Below are 21,468 nucleotides of genomic sequence, written 5' to 3'. Positions count from 1 at the left end.
TTCCTTATTGCCCTCAGTTTTGCCCCACTCCCTGAAAAAAGAAAAAAAGAAATGGCACCTTGTCCGAACGGGGTCCTGCCTTCACTGCGGTCCAACTTGCTGCGCGCGCGCAGTTTCCGGGCTTACCTCTATTAACTCTGCCTCAGTGTAAAAACCTGAGAAATTTTTCTTCGTTTTTGCGCTATTGTTTTCCTGCTCTATATTGTGTCGAGGTTCTTTAATTTGTTGTCTTGGTCGTTCTTTGTTTTACGTCACTGGTGAGTTTCACAGGTTTTTACACCGAGGAAGAGCCCAGTTTCCGCTAAAATCTCACAACTTTCAGAGATCCCCACAAAAGCTTTTACGTCGCCTATGTATAGAGAATTTAACAAACGGTTAACAGATCGAAGGCTGGAAGTATTGTTGGATTTTTGCCTTTGACTGCTGTGCATGTTCCACATAGGCAATATATTTTAAAATTGAGTAACCTTTAGCAGGCGTGGATGGTCGCGTGGATGAGGTGGAGTTTCGAATAGTTGTGCCCGACGTCGTCTGACTGGGAACGAGTCTGGCGAACAAGCCGCATTTCATGACCATTACATGACGGAGCTGTCGTCGGATTACGCCTGACCGATTGCTGTCGATATTGCCCCTGTCAAGGGCTGACTTTGCATTTCTTTGCAAATTTTGCGGTGATATTGATGAACACAGCCCCCAAAATCGCAAAGTTAGACATGGCTACCTCTCTTACAGAGTGTCCGGAGTTTTCTGCACTGCAATCTCACTATGAAACTGCGTCCAAGCTTCATATGCGCAGTCTCTTCGAGGGAGATCCCGGGAGATTTGAGAAATTCAGGTATAGCTGAAGGGAACACGCCTTCCCGCACGCCTTTAATAATATTGATCTGTTGTTTAGTTGTTTTGATATGTTTTGTTTAGATTGGACTGTAGGTATGCTTTCTTTATCCGTGTCGAACTTGTCACTTCTTAAATAATTCAAGAAGGCGGATCATTGACATCATTGATAGAACTGCTTTTGCAGCAGCCGTTTTTTCAAGGTCATAAAAATGCGTGTCTCTCTGCATGGTTTGCACATCGATCGTTCAGGAAACGTTCAGATTGGAATTAAAAGTTTATGATCAGTATGCGTAACCAGTTAGCGTTCTCACGTTTATGCTCTATTTCATTTACAAGATCAAATGAATTTTGCAAGTAACTTTGCATGCAGGTCATAAGTATTCCTTTGTTTTCTGTTTAGCTTAGGCTTTAACATTTAAGGCTAATATAGGTATTAATGAAGTAAAAGCTTTTGTCTTGTGATTTTGCATGTATGTCGGGGGTGGGATGGCAAGGGAGAGCTGGGTTCAATGGGTGAGAGGGAGGGGTGAGTAACATGTACACACACTGGAGTCTTGGATCAACTTGGATCATTACCAAGGGTTGATTCCAACTTAAATGCTGATCAGTTCTTAACCTAAATACAGAGTTTCTCTAGACGGAAGCCCTGACAACAGTCGAAAATCACTACTTACTCATTCAGGGTGTTACGGCAACTTGTAGGCATTAAGCAATCAAGCCAAATTTCTTGCCCCTCTTCTCAACCTAAATGCACGTATGTGCAAGTTTTCCCTGTTGATATGGCCCCCTGTTAAGTAAAATGTGCTAATTCCCTGTGTTCAATCTGATTTGTGTGTTTCTTGGTATATTTTTTGTCTCCTTGAAGTGTGCAGCTTGATACTAAAGATGGTGTTATCTTGGTTGATTATTCCAAAAACATCATCACAGAAGAGACCATGAAACATCTTATGAATCTGGTATGTTAAGAAAAGTCTGACCATAAGATAAACCTGTACAATGGAATTTATAAATTAATTTTTTATAAATGAAGTATCCATCACAAACTGGATATGTGATGTTGTAGGTTTCTAAAAAAAAAAATATAAATACAGTAGAACCCCGGTAACTCGAACTCTGAAGGGAAATGAAAAACAGTTCGGGGTCGATTGCATATTTAATTTGCCAAGTTAATAATTGATAGATAACCGATTTTTCAGCACTTCAGTAAACAGTACAGTGCAAATTGAACTTATCTTGTCAGAAACTCTAACAAGACCATGTATTCTTATGATAAGAGTGGAAAATGGCTGTCAAATACGTGATCTGTTCGTTGCTCAAATCAATGGGCAACCCGTGCCAAGTTGCAAGAACCGGAATTCAAGTTATCGGGGTAAATTTGACCCAAATTTTGTTCAAGGGAAACGAAATTAAGTTTGAGTTAGCGGGGTTTTCGAGTTACAGTATCTGTGTTCGAGTTAACCGAGTAAAAATGACTGAAAAGTGTGGGTCAAATCCAAGGGAAATGGAAGTTCGTTCGAGTTAGCGGGGTTGTTCGAGTTATCCGAGTTCGAGTTACCGGGGTTCTACTGTATATTTTTTATGAATTATTTGTTTTTTGAGGATATAGATGTTTTACCTTCACATAATTATTAAATTCATCATCATCATCATCATCTTTTGATCAGCCTTCAGGAAACATAATTATATTATCCAACTGGTACAGTTCAAGGAAATATCCATTAGATACCTTCCCATTTGGAAGGGATTTGCCCTGTGATCATCCCTGATCTTCCCCGGAATCTTTCAATCCCTTCTGTTGCCGGCAAGTATGGATATTTTCTAGAAGTACAAATTCTTAGACAGGAATTACGCCCACTACAAGACTCCTAACAAATGCCAACCAAAAATGATTAAAAATAATACCAGTTATCCTAGCTGATTTGTTGTAAGGATTACCATCAAATCTTAATGAGAGAATCTGTGCTTGTCTCTCTCTCCAAATGTGAAATTGTCCATTTACTTTAATTAAAATGAAATGCTTCTGTTTACAGTGCGAATACTCGAACCGGGACAGTTGGAACAAAGTTAACCAATCACAACGCTAATTGAGAACAAAGAATGGCGACCTTTTTTAGAAATGGACCAATAACGTCCAAGTCCGCAAACAATAGATTTGCAACAAAATTTAAACAGTCAACAACGTTTGAAACAGTTGCGGACCTCTCAGGAAACTTGCCTTGTATTTGATTGGATAGTTTCGATCCTAAATTTTCACATGACTGCACCAAATTTTCAGTAGCGCTCGTAAAACCGTAATCAAAAGTTGGCTTTCACAGGCTGAAAAATTCTTCAAAAGAAATTTTCTGATAAAATTGTATTGCTCTTCGTTGGTGATAGCACAGTAAAGAATAACGAAGGACGCTTTTATTCACGACAAGCGCGAAGACGCGAAACGGAATGGAATTGCTTCAAAGGATGTCTCAAGTGCCTATTCCGTCGTATGCAGTGTCTTATGTCGCATGTGAGCAGAAAGTGAATAGAAACGTTCTAGATTTCATGTTTGAAAAGTCAGTTGTTTTCACTCTTCTAAGTTACATACTCGTGTTTGTTGATTATTTTTTGTTTCTGACGAAAGACAAGGCAAGAAAGATTTGGAATGCCGCCACAGCGACAACTTACCTTGCATATTTTATTAATGGCAATTTTGCTTTCGCCGCATGAAATGAACTTTCTTCCATAAAAGTTTCAGTGACTTTAGCCTGAGGTAATTTTATAAAACCACAGAAAGATTGAAGACTCAATGACGAAACGGAACAAACTCCTCTTTCACGAAAACCGTGAGTTTACAACTTTTGTAACAGTAGATAACCGACAGAAAATGAGTCCGTGAGCAAACAAGCGAAAACAACATTCGACCTGATGTTTACATTTCACGTGGCCTCAAATCGTGTCAAAAAATGTAAAGTGGTAACTTGTGGACAGTTATACGGCATTGACCGACGATATAAGTATTCTGTTTTCATGAATTTCAAAGTCATACGAAGGTGTAAAAGCATTTTGTTAACATTGGCGAGGAAGTGACTCGCATCGATTTCAAGGCAACAGACAGCAAAGCTACTGAAAAGCTAGAGCGAAATGAAAATAATTACGGCGTGAATTTGATTTCACCGTCTTCATTTTATTTCCGGAACTCGTGAAAGTTTTCAAACAAGAGCGAACACAGTGTGGAATATTCAAATCACAACTCCTGGCCGTGAAGAGTTCATTCACGGTTCGTATTTGTAAACTTTTCGCGAAGATGATATTGTAACATACATCTTGTATATAAACTTGTCTAACTTTATCTATCTACAATCTATCTACGACCTCTTGAAAATTAAGGATCGAAACTAACCAATCAAAAACAAGGCGAGTTTCCTGAGAGGTCCGCAACTATTTGCAACGTTGTTGAGTTTTCAAATTTTTCTGTAAATCCATTGTTTGCGTTCTTGAACGTCATTGGTCTGTTAACGAAAAAGGTCGACATCCTTTGTTCTCAATTAACGTTGTCATTGGTTAACTTTGTTCCAACTGTCCCGGTTCGAGTATTCGCACTGTAACAGTGCTGCATCAATCTCTTTTATCTCTTTGCTGTTACAGGCCAAAGCCAGGGGAATTGAGAATGCTCGTCAAAAGATGTTTTCTGGAGAGAAAATTAACTTTACTGAGGTTTGTTTAGGGAATAGATATACCTGTAAGAATGTCTCTTAGCATTAGATCAATATTTGTCACTGTGCTGTTAATAAGTAACTTGGAATGATAAAGCTAGTTCTTTTTTTCTTTTAAATGCTATATTTCAGAACCGAGCAGTTCTCCATGTGGCTCTCAGAAACCGTTCTAACACTCCAATTAATGTGGATGGGAAGAACGTAAGTTTTGTAGCCTTTGTATTTTTGTCACTTTCTGGTACAACACTAATAATATAATAAAATTATAATTTTTATATTAAATTTAAAGTAAAGTACAATCATGTAGTATAAAAAATACATTTTTCCTTATCAGGTAATGGATGATGTGAATGCAGTTCTTAACCAGATGCGATCTTTCACTGAGGTGGGTTAGTGACAGAACTAAAAGTTCTCAAATAAGAGGGGATAGTGCAGATGGGCCTTTTCTTGCTCCCAAATACATGTAGGGGTTCACAAAGGGTGAAAAGAGAGCAAAAACGATGCAAACCAAAATAGCTGAAGAACTGCCATGTATAAAAATTGTTGCTACATACCTGTACATCAAATTAAGATCATCTTTTTGAATAATTGTGAACTAATAGGGGTGTCAAATGGTAAATGCGAGACTTTGCGAGATGGTGAGACTGATATCTTTTCTGCGAACCCGAGACCTTTTTAGCCTTGCAAAAGAAATCGAGACTTCGAGAAGGCGTCTAAGAAAAATTCGAGACGACAATTCCCGTGAAATTTGGCTAAAATTTTGCGAGACACACATTTTTTGAAGGACCTCTCACCACCTCTACTAATGTTTACTATTACTACAATGTAACTGTTGATTGCTTTTCTCACTTTCCTGCCTCATTCCTCTTGCGCTGTCTGAACCTTAGTGAGGGTTGTGTTGCTAAAACTACATCAAGGGTAACTTGTTTATTAATAAGCTTCTGTGATTAAGTTGTACAGTATCCCATCCCACTACATTTAGAATAGCAATTGGAAAAAATTGATGATTAATTATTATTTATCATAAAATAAGTGATCAGTTGATAATAAATATTTATTATAATTACTTTCTTTGCAGGCTGTGAGAAATGGCACATGGAAAGGTAGTCATTTTATTAATTTTTTACAACCATAATAATATTAATAATAAAGTATTTTTCGTTTGTCTCACGAGATAGTGTCACTTGTGATGTAGATCGTGACGTTTCAACTGGCAAAATTGGAACTATAACAGTTACTACAGTAACTGTAGTTCACAAAAGTACCTTTTTAGGTCAACTAGTAAGAAAATTTAATAACAGAGTTTACAGATGTTTTCGTTAAATTAAAAAAGCTTGCTAAGAATTCTATTCCTTATTTCCTGTTCCTGATTCTGTCAGTGTTCAAGCTTAGTGTTAAGGGCCATCAGGCCAGAGCTTATCCCAGTTTCTGAGTAGCATAAAGCGACTAAGAATATTAATTTCTACTCCCTCCTGGATGGAATGCTAGTCCATTGCAGGGCTACCCCCAGCAGTGAGTTCGCCAACTGGTACCCATTTGACCTGGGTATATATAGGGGAACTGTGAGAGTTAATTAATAAGTGTCTTGCCCAAGAACACAACTCAGGTACCCAGTGCACTAACTGTAAGGCTACTGCACCTCCAAATATACAATGTAAAATAAATATGTGTCAAATGTTAGGTGCGCACATCACTACTCTACTTTTCCACTCTTTATATAATTCCTCCATGCTTTTTGGTTGAACATTTAAACTCTAACCCTACTTTGATGAGTATTAATTACCAAGATTGATAGCTGTAGTTGTCTTTCTTCTTGAAAAAGTATTTTAATTTTAAAATTTTTTTGTGTTATGTGTTCTGTTGTCCTGTTCAGGCTACACTGGGAAAACAATAACAGATGTTGTGAACATTGGAATTGGAGGGTCCGATCTGGTAAGTTTATGAATTATAGGTCAATGTAGTTTGAAGAAGAAAAACAGGCCAAGATTGTTACAGAAAATATCTATACAGTCAACTCTCTTTTAATGGACACCTCCATAAGACGGACACCTGGTGATGGTCCCTGCCGTTTTCAGTCATTTTGCTATAACCAAACTCCCTATAAGACGGACACTCCTCTAAGACGGACAACGGACACTTTGAAATCATTAACGGACACTTGAGAAGGTTTTTTTATCATATTTTATTAGTGAAAATACTTCCAAACTTCTCAAAGTTAGTCAGTGCCCAAAGGATACGTGTATACCAAGCTTAGTAACTACAAACAATGACGCTTTGACGGATTACTTCTTTGCTTACGTATATGGACACTAAAGAGGTCGTTCTCTACTTACAGTGTTACAGTTTGTAGAAGCTCTACATTTTTGCTTTAAAAAGCAAATAGGGTCCTTTTATTATTTTAATCTTGTTGCAGTTAGCAAAGGTTTGTTGCATTGTGCAAAGGTTTAGCTTTATTATCTCGGAATGACTCGTGTCATGTTGCCTCGACTCTTTACAGAGCGGACACATCTCTAAGACGGACAGCTGTGGCCAGTCCCGAAGGTGTCCGTCTTAGAGAGAGTTGACTGTACCCACCCCTGGGAGGGTCTGACTTGAAATTCTGAGAAAGCGATTTCAAAAACCAGGGTTTCTATTTCTAGTTTGTATTTTATGAAGCTAAATGGAATTTCCAGGTTGGAAGAAGGGAAAGGGGTCATTTCGGAAAACCTGCCACTTTCATGAGGGGTACACTTTTTCTAGAACAATGTGTTGAGTGAAAGTTATAAAACAAATAAAACATAATGAAATTGTCACCAGTGATGGATTGATAGGTTGCTGCTCTGGAAGGTTTGCATTTTTTGTAACTGCTGATACATGTTGTTTCATAATTAAATGGCTGACCTCAGCATCTTGGCCAAGTCAGTCTTGTTTTCCATACAGAAGAAGGAGAGGTCCCCAGCTCCCCCCACCCCCTCCCCCTCTTTTAGCTGTCACTGGTCAAAGTAACACAGTAACAGTCATGCAGTGTAATTTGTACAACTGACTTTATACTGACAGCAGTGAATGGATATGCATGTCTGTTTGGCTTTAAAATGATTTGTTAAAAAACCTTAACAGTGGTGTATTTTGCTTAACTTTGTCAACCAGTGTGATGTCAACCAATTTTTGTTATCTGCTGCAATAGTTTTGCAAAACTTGTGCAGTTTTCTATTAGTTATGTTTTTACTAGCCAATAATTTTAAATTAAAAACAGTTATTTTAATAAAAAATATGTTAAGTTGTTGTTGTTCTAGTTTAATTTAAGTTTATTTAGAAAAAAAAAACATTTTTTTCAACTTGCATTGTAAAAAAATTCTAAAAATTCCAGACATGACTAAGAGTCACTTTTTAAATATCTTTTAGTCTTTGAATATTAAGTGTAAAATGTAAAAATAGTTTAGGGCGCATGCAATGCAGCATGCTTTTAATAAGCATGCTATATTTACTAGTCAGACGCAGTAAGTATTTGTGACTGTTTACATGATTCATTTTTAAATAAATGTACTTAAAATATTATGACCCTGGTTGTAATTTTTTTAGGGACCTCTGATGGTGACTGAAGCTCTTAAACCTTATGGCAAGAAGGACCTCCATGTCCATTTTGTATCCAACATTGATGGAACTCACCTAGCGAAGACAGTGGAAACGTTAAATCCAGAAACAACTTTGTTCATTGTAGCATCAAAGGTAGTATGAACTTCTCTTTTAATCATCTTTCAGTTATTTTTTGTAAATATTCAAATGGTATTTTGTTTGTAATTTGGTGTCTGTTTTGTTAGTTGGACTGTATTTTCTGGTCCCTTAGTAGTGGACTTTTGCATGGTATGCCCCTTACCTGACCCTTTCATCTGGCCTCTCTGCCCTACCCCTTATCAGACCCCAGGCTTACCTAGCCATGGCATTTGTTTTAGCCTTTGAGCAGGGAAATATGTGGAAGTGTTTAAGAAACCACAAGATTTAGATCTGTCCTTATCAGAGGCCCTGCCAGGGGGGATCCCATGTCACTTGTCTAACATTTAAAAAAGGCCCATGTCACTTTTTTATCGTACATCCCATCACTGTTGGTAGTTGCATTGAAGAAAAATTGCTTGTCCTTGTCGGAATTTTATGTTTTTCCAAAAGGGTTTTCATTTGTTGTGATTTTATTTTATGTGCTGTCCCTACTTTTTGTACTGTGTTACTTGTCGAAATTTACCCTGACAGGGCCTCTTATCATTTATCCACTTTTTTTCCTAATCCATACCCTCTTTATTTGTACAAAGCAAATATGCCTAGCCCCTTGATTCTTTTATCTGCCGGTTCCTTGTCCTAACATTTCTTCTAGGGACCTCACCTACATGTGGTCTAAAACAACAACTTTAAAGGCAATCCAAATCCAGGTTTACATGTACCTCAAATTATTGACTAACATTGAATGATGTAGTCACTCAGTTTATTAGTCTCTTCTCCTTGCAGACATTCACCACCATAGAGACCATCACAAATGCAAAGTCAGCAAGGAAATGGCTTCTTGACAAGTTGAAGGATGTAAGTCAACTATTAAGATGGCCACTTGTAAGCCTTAGCCATTTTACAATGTACATCAGTCATGCACAGGTTTATACCATCATAGATCTATCTCCAAGAGATATTTGAATATGACAAGATGTGTTTGTGTTTTAGGTTATAAAACTAATAATAATTTTAAAAGCCTTCTTTACTAACTTCCCACTGGCAATCATTGTGCTATTTAAAACAGTTTCTTGCATATTTACACATTTTGCTGATAAAGATTCTTCTTCTCAAAACAGGAATCAGCTGTAGCAAAGCACTTCATTGCACTTTCCACTAATGAGGTATGATTTAAATTTTTTTGCCCCTTCTCCCTAAGTTTATGAAGAGATAAACAGTACCTTACACATTTAAAATATCTTTTAGCGTTAGATTCTCATGTTACTTCAGTTGTAGCTTCTTCCAACCACTGTTCATGGCTTTGCATTATCTTAAGGCCAGTGTTAAACCCTCAACCTCCATTATGTATCATATTGAAGTCTCAAATAATTATTTTTTGTACTTTTAATTTGCTACATACAGTGTATGGTATTTTTTGCCCTGCTCTTGTGAGTTGATCAATTGAAAGTACTTTCTCAAGCAGCCATATTTAATTAACATATACAAACACTGTAAATCTGATTTTTGAGTAAGGCAGTGTCCTGATATTATATAACAAAATTGATATTAAAGTTTATAACTCACAGATAAATTTCCATGCATGGTCATTGTCCAAAACTCATCACATGCTACAAAATCGGACGGCGGGTATCAGACAATATACCCCACCCAATTTATAGACAAGTACAAAACAAACAACAATGAAAGTGACCTTTTTAAGTCTAACTTTTTAATCAAATCACAGTGTTAAAAAAATATGTAAAGCAATCAACTTGCATTTTATTTCAACCACAGTTACACTGTGATTATCCCTGTAGGATTTTTCCTATTTGCCGGCGATAAAGTGCATAATTTGTAGAAATTAATTAGAGGGTTGTAAAACAAATCAACCCCTTTCTGGCTTGCTGGTGTATTGGAGGATAATGCACATGGCTGAAAGATTGTCCTCACAATTTCACAGTTGCCCATGAAACATCGCTTCTCTGCCAACTGTTCATCTTTCAACCTTGGCCATAAATCCTCCAATATATCAGTCGCCCTAAGGGGTTTATTTACTACGTAATGGCCAGTCCACGCCAGTTTCTGTTGTACTTTCCCTGAGTAAGATGCTAGTTCATTGATCACAGGTCACCAACCAGCATTTTTCAGGGTGCCCTAACGATAAGCTGACATCTATTCCTACACCTCAAGGTGGAATGGTACTTTGAGAGACATATTTCACCCAGCCAAGCCTGGCTGGAGTTTGCATCTACTGTTCTGATCTTTTGGCCACAATTGATTAAGTTTGCTTTTTTCACAGGTGGAGGTCACAAAATTTGGAATTGACAAAAATAACATGTTTGCATTTTGGGATGTAAGTATTGAATGTTCATATTTATAAAGAGGCAAACCTTACAAAATACGATGACAATATGAATCTTAATCGGTTAGGAGAGGGACACTTACAGTTTGTACAGTGAGACCTCTTTAGTAAGAATACTTATTTCTTACTATATTCATCCTATTTATTGTTTGTTTCTTTGTTTCTTTAGTGGGTTGGAGGACGTTACTCTCTTTGGTCTGCCATTGGGATGTCCATTGCTGTTTACATCGGTAATCAGTCATCTGTTATAAAGTCCTTCGAGGCAGTTTATGATCGTACCCGAACCTCCACCCTGCCACTTCCTTTCACAGACAGTCAGTCAGTTTCAACTGATGCTGATTTTCAGAGTCAAGTAGGAAACCTTTGTCAGAAGATGACATTCAATTTCTGAAAGCCTGCAAGGAGACTCTCCAACCTCCCATAGGCATAGAAGCAAAGCTCATTCAGGCCCTCCACCTATTTTCTCCACAATTTTCTGTGCAGAGAGCAAGCTGGCTCATATCTGTTTGCCCCCTTCATCTCGACAATCTAAACACTTGGAGACTTGTCTAAATTACGTACACAGAGGTAACTAAAGTTGTTTTTCCCTGATGTAGGAATGGATAACTTTGAAGCTCTCCTTGCCGGGGCACATGCTATGGTAAGTAATCCTTATTGCAGACCAAACGTGATAGTTCAGTAAAGAATGTATTATAATAGATCTTTCAACGCTTTGCCGGGATAATTTTATGCGTCCATACTCGTAAAAAGTGCCCACGAACGTTTTTGGACCACAGAAATTGTCTGCCAAACGTGAGTTCACAAGTGTGTTCAAAGCGAAAAAAGAAATAAGAGAAAGAGAAAAAGTGGCAGCATTGTAATAACTTGGCTGCTGGGGGCGGGGGGACAGGAGAATCTTAACCTCCCGCTTCCCGTCCCTTTCCGTTGTGGTTCCCTCCTCTTTGTCCTATGTCGTTTGTAAAATATAACGTCGAAATGTTGCGAAATTTTTTCAGTTTCTCCCGGACTCCCACCCTCTTGTCCCCCTCCACTCACTGTCAGGTTATTATTTTTCGTTTACTTTCTGTTTCAAGAATTACAGGTAAATTACCAGAAATTTGTTCTTTTTCCTAACATCCATGTGATATTTTCTTTTTAGGACAATCACTTCTGCTCTACTCCTTTGGATAAGAATGTAAGTGTTCCCACTATCCTCTCTATATGATCTACTATATTTTCTTCAAAGTCAAAAGCATTCATGACTGCTGTGATAACCCTTCTCGTGTTTTTCTTACGGCTGGTTTTTCCGAGGAACAAATTTCTTCTAGTTGCTAATGGGATGTTTTTGGCGGGTAGGGGGTGGTGGTGGTGGGGGGGAGGGGAAGGGGGGCATATTATAAATTGCTTCAGTCAACTATCTAAGACAGACACCGTAGGGACCTGCACCAAGCGTCCTTTTTAAAGAGGTGTCTAACTTACAGAGGGTCTAGGTAACGTGACACCAGTAATTCTCAGATATTATAGCTGAACGCAGTAAACGTTAATTTTATGTGCAGTGAGTGAGCTAGCTGGTGTCTGTTTGCCCGCATCATCTTGACAATCTACAAACTATGAGAAATAATATCCAGTGATTTTTTAAGTACTGTCTTTTCTTGGTCAGAGTTCGGAAAAGAAGATACAGAATGTGTTGTATCCTTATCGTGCTATTCTGACGTTTCGTGAACTATTGGCAGATTCCAGTTATCCTTGCGATGCTAGGAGTTTGGTACAACAACTTCTTTGGTGCTCAGACGCATGGACTTTTTCCATATGACCAGGTGAGCCCTAGTCTCCTGTGCAGCCGTTGTTTGGGTCGTCACGCCCGTCACGCAACGCGTGACGTCCTAATCAACGACCGCGAAGGAGACTAAGTAAGGCACTAGTACCAGTGAACCGTGTAGCTGCCAGCTGTCACACGCAATGAGCTTGAGAAAGGAAAGTCCAAAACTGATACATTACATACATGCAATCTTTATTTATACAGGATGAGAGATAAAAGCTACAAGCTTGTGGGGTCATGTACAAATTAAAAATGGACAGAAGGATAAAAAATGTAAAAAACCGTTATAAAAAGCGTAAGATATACGTATTAAAACTATAAATTGATATGAATTAGAATAAAAGCTCAAAATATGTATAATCCATAAATCTATTGTTGATTGTTTACAATAAATACGAGAGCATGGGAAAAGGAAAAACTAAATTGAAGAAAAAAACTTTATCTCTTTTGCTGGTTTTTCCATAAAACTGCATTTTTAATTCATATGTTATAATTTTGATTTCCTTTGGGAAAAAAAAACTTTATCCTCATGCAGAAGAACTGAACTGTTAACCTTAAATAACTGTTGTTCTCTTTTCAGTACATGCACCGTTTTGCCGCCTATTTCCAGCAAGTAAGTTTTGTGAAGTTTGACAATTTGTACTGCAACAGTTGTTAAGTTAACAGCAAAATGTATACGACTCAAATGTTCGAGTATTTCTAGTCTTGTAGAGTGTAACTATTCAAAAGTTCAAGTTTTTTTCATTGAAGTTATTAAAGAATATGACCATTCAATAATTCCAAGTTTTAAGTTCTTTTATTGCAGTCTCAAGAGTTCATTTATACTTCAAAAGTTTCAAGTTTTAAGTGTTTTTCAGTCTAGTGAAGTTTAACGGATCAATAGGTCAAAGTTTCAAGTTTTTTTTCTCAGTTTAGTCAAGTTTTACGATTGAGTTTCAAGTTTTTCAGTCTAGTAAAATCTTATCTTTGTACCTGCGTCAAAAGTTAGATTGCTGTGTACAAAGCAACAATTTTGTGCGCATGTCTTTTGGTAGGGTGACATGGAATCTAATGGCAAGTCTGTGACACGCAGTGGTGCGCATGTCAACTACTCAACTGGTCCCATTGTGTGGGGAGAGCCTGGAACTAATGGACAACACGCCTTTTATCAGCTCATCCATCAAGGTTATTTCACGGTCCTCTACAAACAATATCCACTACGTGCATTTTGTGGACAAACATGTCATCAATTTCTATGACCTATTATGCCTAAATGATGCCGCTAAAAGTCATGCTAGGTGTTATCTTTTCTCATGAGCTTTGCCTAAACTTTAGCCCTGTCTTATGTTTGCACAAAAAGTTTTCTTGTACTACTTCAGTTTTGGCTTGTAGAGAAGGCTAACTGTGGTTGTATTGGGCGTGGCAATGGGGAACGAGAGAGGGGGGCAAGGGGGTGTAAGGAGATTACCTCTTGGAAAGGTTGGATCGGAAAAACCCGACGTTTGCAGCTTTACAGATAACAACTGAAAATTAGAACTCTCTAAACCTTAATGTTGTATAAAATAAAAACTTAGCCTATCAGATGGCTAAGTTAACATTTAAATAGTAACAAAATTGTTTGTGTGGCGTTGTACTTGAAAGGTGCAGTGGTTTAGCTAACTGTTAGTGTGTTCGATGAGGCCGGGGTCCGTCAGTTGTGTTCTTGGTAAGACCCTTCTCTAACTCTCCCTCTCTCCACCCAGGGGTGTAGTGAAGTCTGCAAATAGTTCGGACACACGATCCCATTCTGGGGGAAGTAGCAAATACTTCTAGTCGCTGCATGCTACAGAAACTGGGGTTACACACCTTTAGTGGTGAATCACTAGGCTAAAAAAAACGACTTAAAATTCCTGTTGTTGTTGACAGCCTAATGTATTGTTTTTGTTCAATACGAGCATCTGCATCTATTAAGATGTCTTGCGAAGGGAGGCATACTCCCATCACTGCAAGACATTAAAAAATTAAAACGGGGGGGGGGGGGGAGGATAAAAGACCTTTAAATATCGGGAAGAAGAGAGATCAGTTCTTAGTAATCTGTGACCATCCATAAAAGGGATTTCTTTTCATGCTACCGTTTGTTATTACTCAAGTCCGAAATAAACCCAGACTTCGTTCCCTCTTCTTTTCAGGAACAAAGTTAATCCCAGCGGATTTCTTGGCACCAGTCGAGACTCACAATCCTATTGGTTGTGGATTACATCACAAGGTGCAATGTCTCATTTTTTTGCGAACGAAACTGTCAAACTTGGGGTGGTTTTACGACTAAAGGAGTTTACATGGTGTGTTGTCATTTTTTTATTGTGGTTTTCAGTGAAATGCGAACTCTGAAATTCAATCCTTGACCAACGGTTTACGCTTTTTGCTGCCATCAATCATCTTAGCGGACCCCTCGGGAAACATAAGTTCACTTCAACCGGGTCAAAAGGTCGCGACTGTCAGTTGTGATTGGTAGATTTCGATCCATTTTGTTTGTTTCTCTTTGTCATAGTTCGTTGGCAGTCGCCATAATTATGATTGACGGCAGCGAAAAACGCAATACATACATACATACATACTTTATTTGATGAGTAGGTTGGGTAAAAAGGCAGCCAAAGGGTTGATGTGGACCTACTACAGTCAACTCTCGTTATAGCGGACACGCTCGGGACTCCGTTTAGTGTCCGTAATAGCGAGAGTCCGTAATAGCAGGGTGTGAGGAAAAAAATGGCATTAACATACGTTAAATAGTATGGGTTATGACGAGCTTATCAACAGTCGTGAAACAACTCAGTAGTCGTTAGGTATGGAGAATGGCAATGGTCGAGGGTTTGAGGGTTTGATCTCTCCAAAGGAGTCGTCTGGAAGAAAAGGACGCAAGCTGAAGTGAAAAAGCAAAGTCTGGTGTACAGCTACTGAAGCAATTGATGCAAAAATAATTATTGCAGAAGACTTCTGAAATGTGTTTCGACAAATAGTATTCAACACACTGCAATTTTCCGTGATAACGTTATGTGAGAAGTTCATGGTGTCCGCTTTATCGAGAGTCAAAACAATAAAATTGTTCTTTTGGTACCACGAAAGTGTCCGTAATTCCGTAATAGCGAGAGTCCGTAATAGCAGGAGTCATTTCCAGTCAAACCTCTATAACTTTCGCCGGGGATCTGAATTTTGTCCGTAATATCGAGCGTCCGTAATAGCGGGGTGTCCGCAAGGCGAGAGTTGACTGTATACTAAAAATTAAGAATTAGTTGGATTTTGAATTTCAGAGTTCGCATTTCACTGAAAACTGCAATAAGAAACTTGTAACACGTTCATACTTTCTAGAGCTATTTGATGGACCATAAATGTTTAATTAATGTTTTGATCGTCCTTTTTCAAAGTGGTGTAATGGTGTGTTACACACGTCTGCTCACACCGTGCACCTTGTTTTGTTACAGATTCTTTTGGCCAATTTCCTGGCACAACCAGAGGCTCTGATGAAAGGTAAGACAAGCGAGGAAGCCCGGGCAGAGCTGGAGAAGAGTGGAAAGACAGGAGAAACATTGGAGAAGATTTTACCGCACAAGGTATCATGTGATCGGATCTTTCGATTAAGCCACGGTATGCCCGGGCGGTATGCAAAAGAGGCCCGTTACGGTTGGGCACCCAAACTCTATCCCAATATATTTTTTTTTACGTTAACCATTGGTATCCGTCGTAATGGTCCCCAATCTTGTCCCTTTTGGTTAGTTATCAAAATAACTTCTGCTGTTTTAATTTTTGACCTGAGTGTACTATCATTGAGATTTCCTGCGAATGAAATGTTATAATTTTTGTTGATGTCCATAATAAGGACCTAGAAAACAATGGCACATATTTTTTGTTCGCAACAACGTGCTTAGTGGTTAAACATGGTAGATACAACTTCTCAAAGCCCTGCTCTTAGAATAATTGCATGATGCCTGAAGGCTCTTATGTAAGAAATCTTGGGTGCCCCGCGGTTAAAAGCTTTTTTGATAGCAAAGTCATACAAGTCGCCCAAAAACAAAAGTAGGTTGCCTGTGGAACCCGGACTCTGCTAGATTACAGCTCTACTGAAAAGTACTGCTCGTGCGAAAAGAGCTACTAGGACATGACATGACATAACGTAACGTTACGTTAGAGTAACGTAACGTAACAACAGCATAACGTAGCGTAGCATAGCGTAACAGCATAGCATGGCATAACATAACATGGCCTAGCATAGCGTAGCGTAGCGTAGCGTAGCATAGTGTAGCGTAGTGTAGCGTAGCAAAGCATAACATAAATTTGACCTCATCTGTAAGTACAATTCCTGTCAGTTTTAACATTTTTTTGAGTTTCTACGGCAGTAACCGACATTCTCTGATTCCATTGCAGATGTTCGCCGGAAATAAGCCAACGAATTCCATTCTCTTTCAAAAACTAACTCCCTTCATTCTGGGTGCTTTGATCGGTAAGTTGCATGTTCAAAAGAAAATTAAGAAAATATCACAGCCGTTAGGCCTTTTGTTAGATGAGTCGAATGTTAATACATTTACATCCACATTTCTTTATATTTCGAACATACAATCAGTCACACCGCTTGGATGGGCTTCCTGTGTATTATAACAAGATTGCTATCAGATAGTGGAACGTAAAGAATCCGATCCAAACAATGCGTTGGTCTACGTGTCGGCCGACAAACTACCGACGCGTCGGCGGACACACTACCGTTGCCGACTGTCGGCCGACAGTCTACCGACGCTCTGCCGACACGTTTGTCGACGCGTCGTTGGATCGGATTCTTTACCTTCCTCGTCAGATGGTGTTCCACCTTATGTCCTGTAGTTAGCCCCAGAACGTGTTGTAATCGCAGATAAAATATAAATATAAATAAAAAATATAAATGTGTTTATAGTGGTCATGCACTTAGCTTCATATCTCTACGAGATAGCTAGTTTACAGGCATGCCACTGAAAAAGAAGAAACAAATATTTTTAAATGAACATAACAAGGTTAAAAATCCCACTGGCAGGAGGCAGACCAGTTGGCTATATACAAAGCGGGGTCGAGGATTTGAACTCGGGACAACCGAGAAACAAATCCAGCTAGTGGCAAGGGCAGGTCTTGAACCGGGGACCTCCGGATTACAACACCAGCGCCCTAAACCACTCGGCCACGCTTGCCTCCCGGCCACGCTTGCCTCCCTTGGGTGAACTGACAAGTGCATAATGAAGCAACTTAATCACTGAATTGTGATTTTTTTACTTTTTACACAGCCATGTATGAGCAAAAGATATTCTGTCAGGGAGTTATCTGGGATATCAACTCATTTGACCAGTGGGGGTAAGTAGTTAAAAATTTCACAGCGTAGTCAATATTTTCTCAAGTCTCAAGCCTCAAAGTCAATGCTCAAAACACACACACGAGTTCAAATAAAACTTTTCAATTTATTCAACTAAATAAAAAAATAACGAAATTGTAAAGGAAGTGGGCGAATAGGTTTTTTTTTTACTTAATAAGGATCCATATTTCAGTAGAGGTTTGGGCGTTCAAAGTAAAAAAACTGGCCAATATAGATAGATCTTAGGCTCTATCAGTTTGACGAAACGCATGTTCTTACCAAAAGAAGTATTTCCTCCCCCCCAACCCCAACTCGCTGCAGCTCCGAGCGAATAAGAATCTCTTTTCACAGATAAAAGCATTGCTTAAAGGAAGATGCTAGCAACAACATCCACATGTAAATCATTTCTCCATTTAGCCCCACCTTGGATTTGACCGTTGTCATTTGCAACATATAAAATCGATTTTCTGGATATCGCCCATTTCGCTTGAATTTCTCCTGTTTTTAGGCGATGACAAATCGCCTTATGCTGTGGCCCTAGTTTTGGTGTGAGAATTACCCTCGTGTCCAGGTTCTTCTCGGCGACGAGTTTTCGAGGTTGAGGATTGGTAACTAAACACATGCGACACGTTTATCTGCATTCTCGTCCCCATAGTCCTTTCGAGAAACGAAAGGGGTATGGGGACGAGAATGGTCAAGTTTAGGACAAGAAATCGTTGCGATGATCACAAAGCAAAATACTCCTTTAAAGTTAGAAAGGACTTATACAAAATACAAAGGAAAGAGTCAAATTATATTTGGCGAGTTCTATCAGATTCAGTAAACAGACTTCATCTGCAATTTTTGTGTTTAAAACAATTATGAGACCGCGTTTGACCTCGGTCGTTCAAGAGATTTATCTTATATCAGGCTTATACGAGATATCACGCAAGGAGATAACACAACTTTTGTTTCGATTTTGATGAACAGTCATTCAATACAGAAGTTGTCATGTTATTTAGTGTACGTTATTATTTTTAACAAATTTTCTGAAAATATTAAAGATATTTATTTAAATGTCATCGCCTCTGCATGCACTGCATGCCGTTAATTTTTTTTCATTGCAGAGTCGAATTAGGAAAACAGCTTGCTAAAGCAATTCAACCTGAACTGGAAGGACCTGAACCGGTGACGTCACACGACTCTTCCACCAATGGTCTCATCAACTTCATTAAGAAGCACTCGGCCAAGTAATGGCTTTGCAGGAATTTGGGGCTGGTCTCAATTGTTTAGGTTTTAGTGATTAATGAAGAGTAAATAGTGAATAGGTTTTATGGAATTAGTAAAGGAACTTTTATGACGGGTTTCGCATAATGTAGTGCAGCAAGAACAGAACATTTGTACCTGTAGGAAATATTCTGAAAAAGGGGATAAACGTGTGATGTGCTTATAGTCTAGGTTTCCATGGACTATTTTGCACTACAGTCAACTCTCTCGTAACGGAAACCTCTATAAGACGGGCATCTGGTGTTGGTCCCGTCCCTGCCGTTTTTCATTAAGTCATTTTACTGTAACTAAACTCCCTATATAAGATGGACATCTCTCTAAGACGTACACCAGCTCTCTAAGACGGACAGTTGGAGCCGGTCCCGAACCAGTTTTAATGTTTTTAAAGGAGCTACGTTACGGACAACACCTCTTGGAAAAATTGGCAAGTTTTCAGTTTCAAAGTTGTCGATCGTAATCCGTTTTTTAATCTTCGTTAGTTGAAACTATTCTAGTTTATTTTATTTTTTTTGGTTTTTATATCTTCTTTGTTGTTGTTTTTTATGTTAGACAACTTTTATTTTGAGGTATCTTTTTTTTCCACGTATTTATTGCCATTCACCTATTTTTTTTTTTGTTTACCAATGGCAATAAATAGGTTTCCTTCAATTTGAAAGTAATCAGAAAAATGACTATCGTGAAAAATACAATATCGTAACATTGCTCCTTTAAGAAACTACTGTAAAGTAAGCGGTAGCACAATAAAGAGAATATATGCGTCTCTCATTTTATTTCATTTGCCCTAGCTGGTTACACCACAGTTGTTCAGGAAGCGTTCACTTTTCATATTTGTCACTAGATGACACAGAGTTCCTACGTTTAACAATCTGAAGTCAAAGTGAACAGTTTTTAAACAAATAAACCCTTAATTTCTTATCCTCGCTTGCTTTTTTGTCATTTTGTTACTACGAATTGGTTTCACTGGCCTTCATTTCTTGTAATCCGTACAATGCTACATGGAAACATAACCTTGATTATTACAAATAATGCGCTTGCCCAAACATGTTGAAAAGCTTATGACGGTGAGAGACATACATCAACGTAACAGCGATTACGCTATGCTATAGCCATAGCTACCATGTGAGAGCAATCTGTTTCTCGATCGAGTTGTCTACTTGCTTCTTTAGCTCAAGAAACACATTCTTCACCTTGCTGCATGACACGCAACCAGGCCTCCCTGCATCATTCTGTACTGCGTCTTCTGGGGAGTTTGTAACCTGAAATCATGCCCTCCCTCCTTACTACTGAGCGGGGGAAGGAGGGCATGATACATTTGCTTATCGAAAGTCATGTAAAAAACCGGATTCTGGTTTTTCTTCTGATTGGTCGAGAAACAATACTCAATAAAGTGGTGTGGACTGATTGGCTGTCGTACTTTTACGAGACTTCCGGTCAGAAGCTTGTGGTAACGGCTTAGAAGCGGCGTGTTTACTGCGAGGACGAGTTCTCTTCTGCGTTAGCTAAAGCCCTGACATATTTCAAGTGTAATTGTCTGAAGGCAGAACAGATAGACTGTGCGACGATGCGTAATTTGGTTTCGATAAAATGTTTTGGCAGTTCTTCCAATGCGTTTCGGGAAAGTTTAATTTACCAAACAATATTCCTGAGGTGTTGGAATGTTTACAAACGCGACATGATCCTATCTGTCGTGAAACAGCTCTTGTCGGTGAATTCCTTGATTTTTTGTGAGCTGAAATAAAGGGACGGCATCTACAACTGATAAATACATGTTCGCAAGCGCCATCTCACCCTGCTACTAAAAGCATTTTTATGTCAGCACGGCGAAGTTTTAATACAGGCTGTACATGTACAATTATTCTGCAGATATTTTTCACGCCTAGTAGAAATCCGAGTCTCGAATTTGCCGCCAACTACAAAGAGTGGTTTGACAGCTCGACGACACCTTAGTTTATTTAAATTTGGGGGCGGTTGGTGGCTGGTTAAATAAATGTATCAGGCGTTCTTTTTCCCCTCTCCCTTTCGAAAAAGAAAAAAGAACGCCTGATCGCAGGTTAGGGAGTTTGTCAACATAGGTTTGGGAAAAACTGAGAAGAAAAAAATCTCGATGATTTGGTAAGTGCAGAATGCAATATGGAACAATTGAAAGTATGATGTTTTATATATGTTCGTGTTTATTTGCTTTATTTTACTTTCGGAAAAACTGTTCACAGGCTACTTGTATTCTTTCCCAGGTGTTCCTTACGCTAATCTTTGCAAACGTATCACGCCCGGGGGGGGGGGGGGTACTCCCTATAATGGCCTATACGGGGAGGCTCCGCCCGAAAGGGGTACCTTTTTCAGGCTTCAGGTATATAAAAGGGTAGGGATTTCACGAGTTAAAGTATATGAAAGGGTATGGAAATCTGTCATTTGGCTATTTAAAAGGGCCTTTAATTAAAATATTTCGAACAGACGCAATTTATGGCTGTATTACTTTAATTTATTGAGCGCTACATAAAAATGACAAGAAAACGTCCTATTTTAAGTCCAC

The 21,468-nt window shown here is 38.7% G+C and overlaps 1 protein-coding gene across 1 annotated transcript; it reads left to right on the top strand.

Annotated features, from left to right (window-relative positions):
• Window positions 1–598: 598 nt before the first annotated feature.
• Window positions 599–19,858, top strand: LOC144651482 (glucose-6-phosphate isomerase-like). The gene is made up of 22 exons (XM_078511425.1): window positions 599–835; window positions 1,703–1,793; window positions 4,456–4,524; window positions 4,656–4,724; window positions 4,858–4,908; window positions 5,602–5,626; window positions 6,397–6,455; window positions 8,082–8,228; window positions 8,997–9,068; window positions 9,332–9,376; window positions 10,492–10,545; window positions 10,724–10,784; window positions 11,151–11,194; window positions 11,693–11,728; window positions 12,267–12,350; window positions 12,933–12,965; window positions 13,387–13,516; window positions 14,500–14,576; window positions 15,787–15,915; window positions 16,727–16,802; window positions 17,608–17,674; window positions 18,779–19,858. The coding sequence occupies exons 1-22, from the start codon at window positions 681–683 to the stop codon at window positions 18,903–18,905; spliced, it is 1,701 nt and encodes a 566-aa protein (XP_078367551.1). The 5' UTR covers window positions 599–680; the 3' UTR covers window positions 18,906–19,858.
• The last annotated feature ends 1,610 nt before the right edge of the window (window positions 19,859–21,468 follow it).

Source organism: Oculina patagonica, chromosome 4 (genome assembly GCF_052425735.1).
Source record: "Oculina patagonica isolate OP01 chromosome 4, crgOcupat, whole genome shotgun sequence".
Taxonomy (NCBI): Eukaryota; Metazoa; Cnidaria; class Anthozoa; order Scleractinia; family Oculinidae; genus Oculina; species Oculina patagonica.
This window is presented reverse-complemented; position numbering and strand designations above follow the sequence as displayed.

Coding starts and splice junctions, on each gene's coding strand:
- LOC144651482 (XM_078511425.1), top strand. CDS start 681: ATGAACACAGCCCCCAAAATCGCAAAGTTAGACATGGCTACCTCTCTT. Junction 9,069..9,331: donor TTCTTGACAAGTTGAAGGAT/GTAAGTCAACTA, acceptor TTCTCAAAACAG/GAATCAGCTGTAGCAAAGCA. Junction 15,916..16,726: donor AGAAGATTTTACCGCACAAG/GTATCATGTGAT, acceptor ATTCCATTGCAG/ATGTTCGCCGGAAATAAGCC.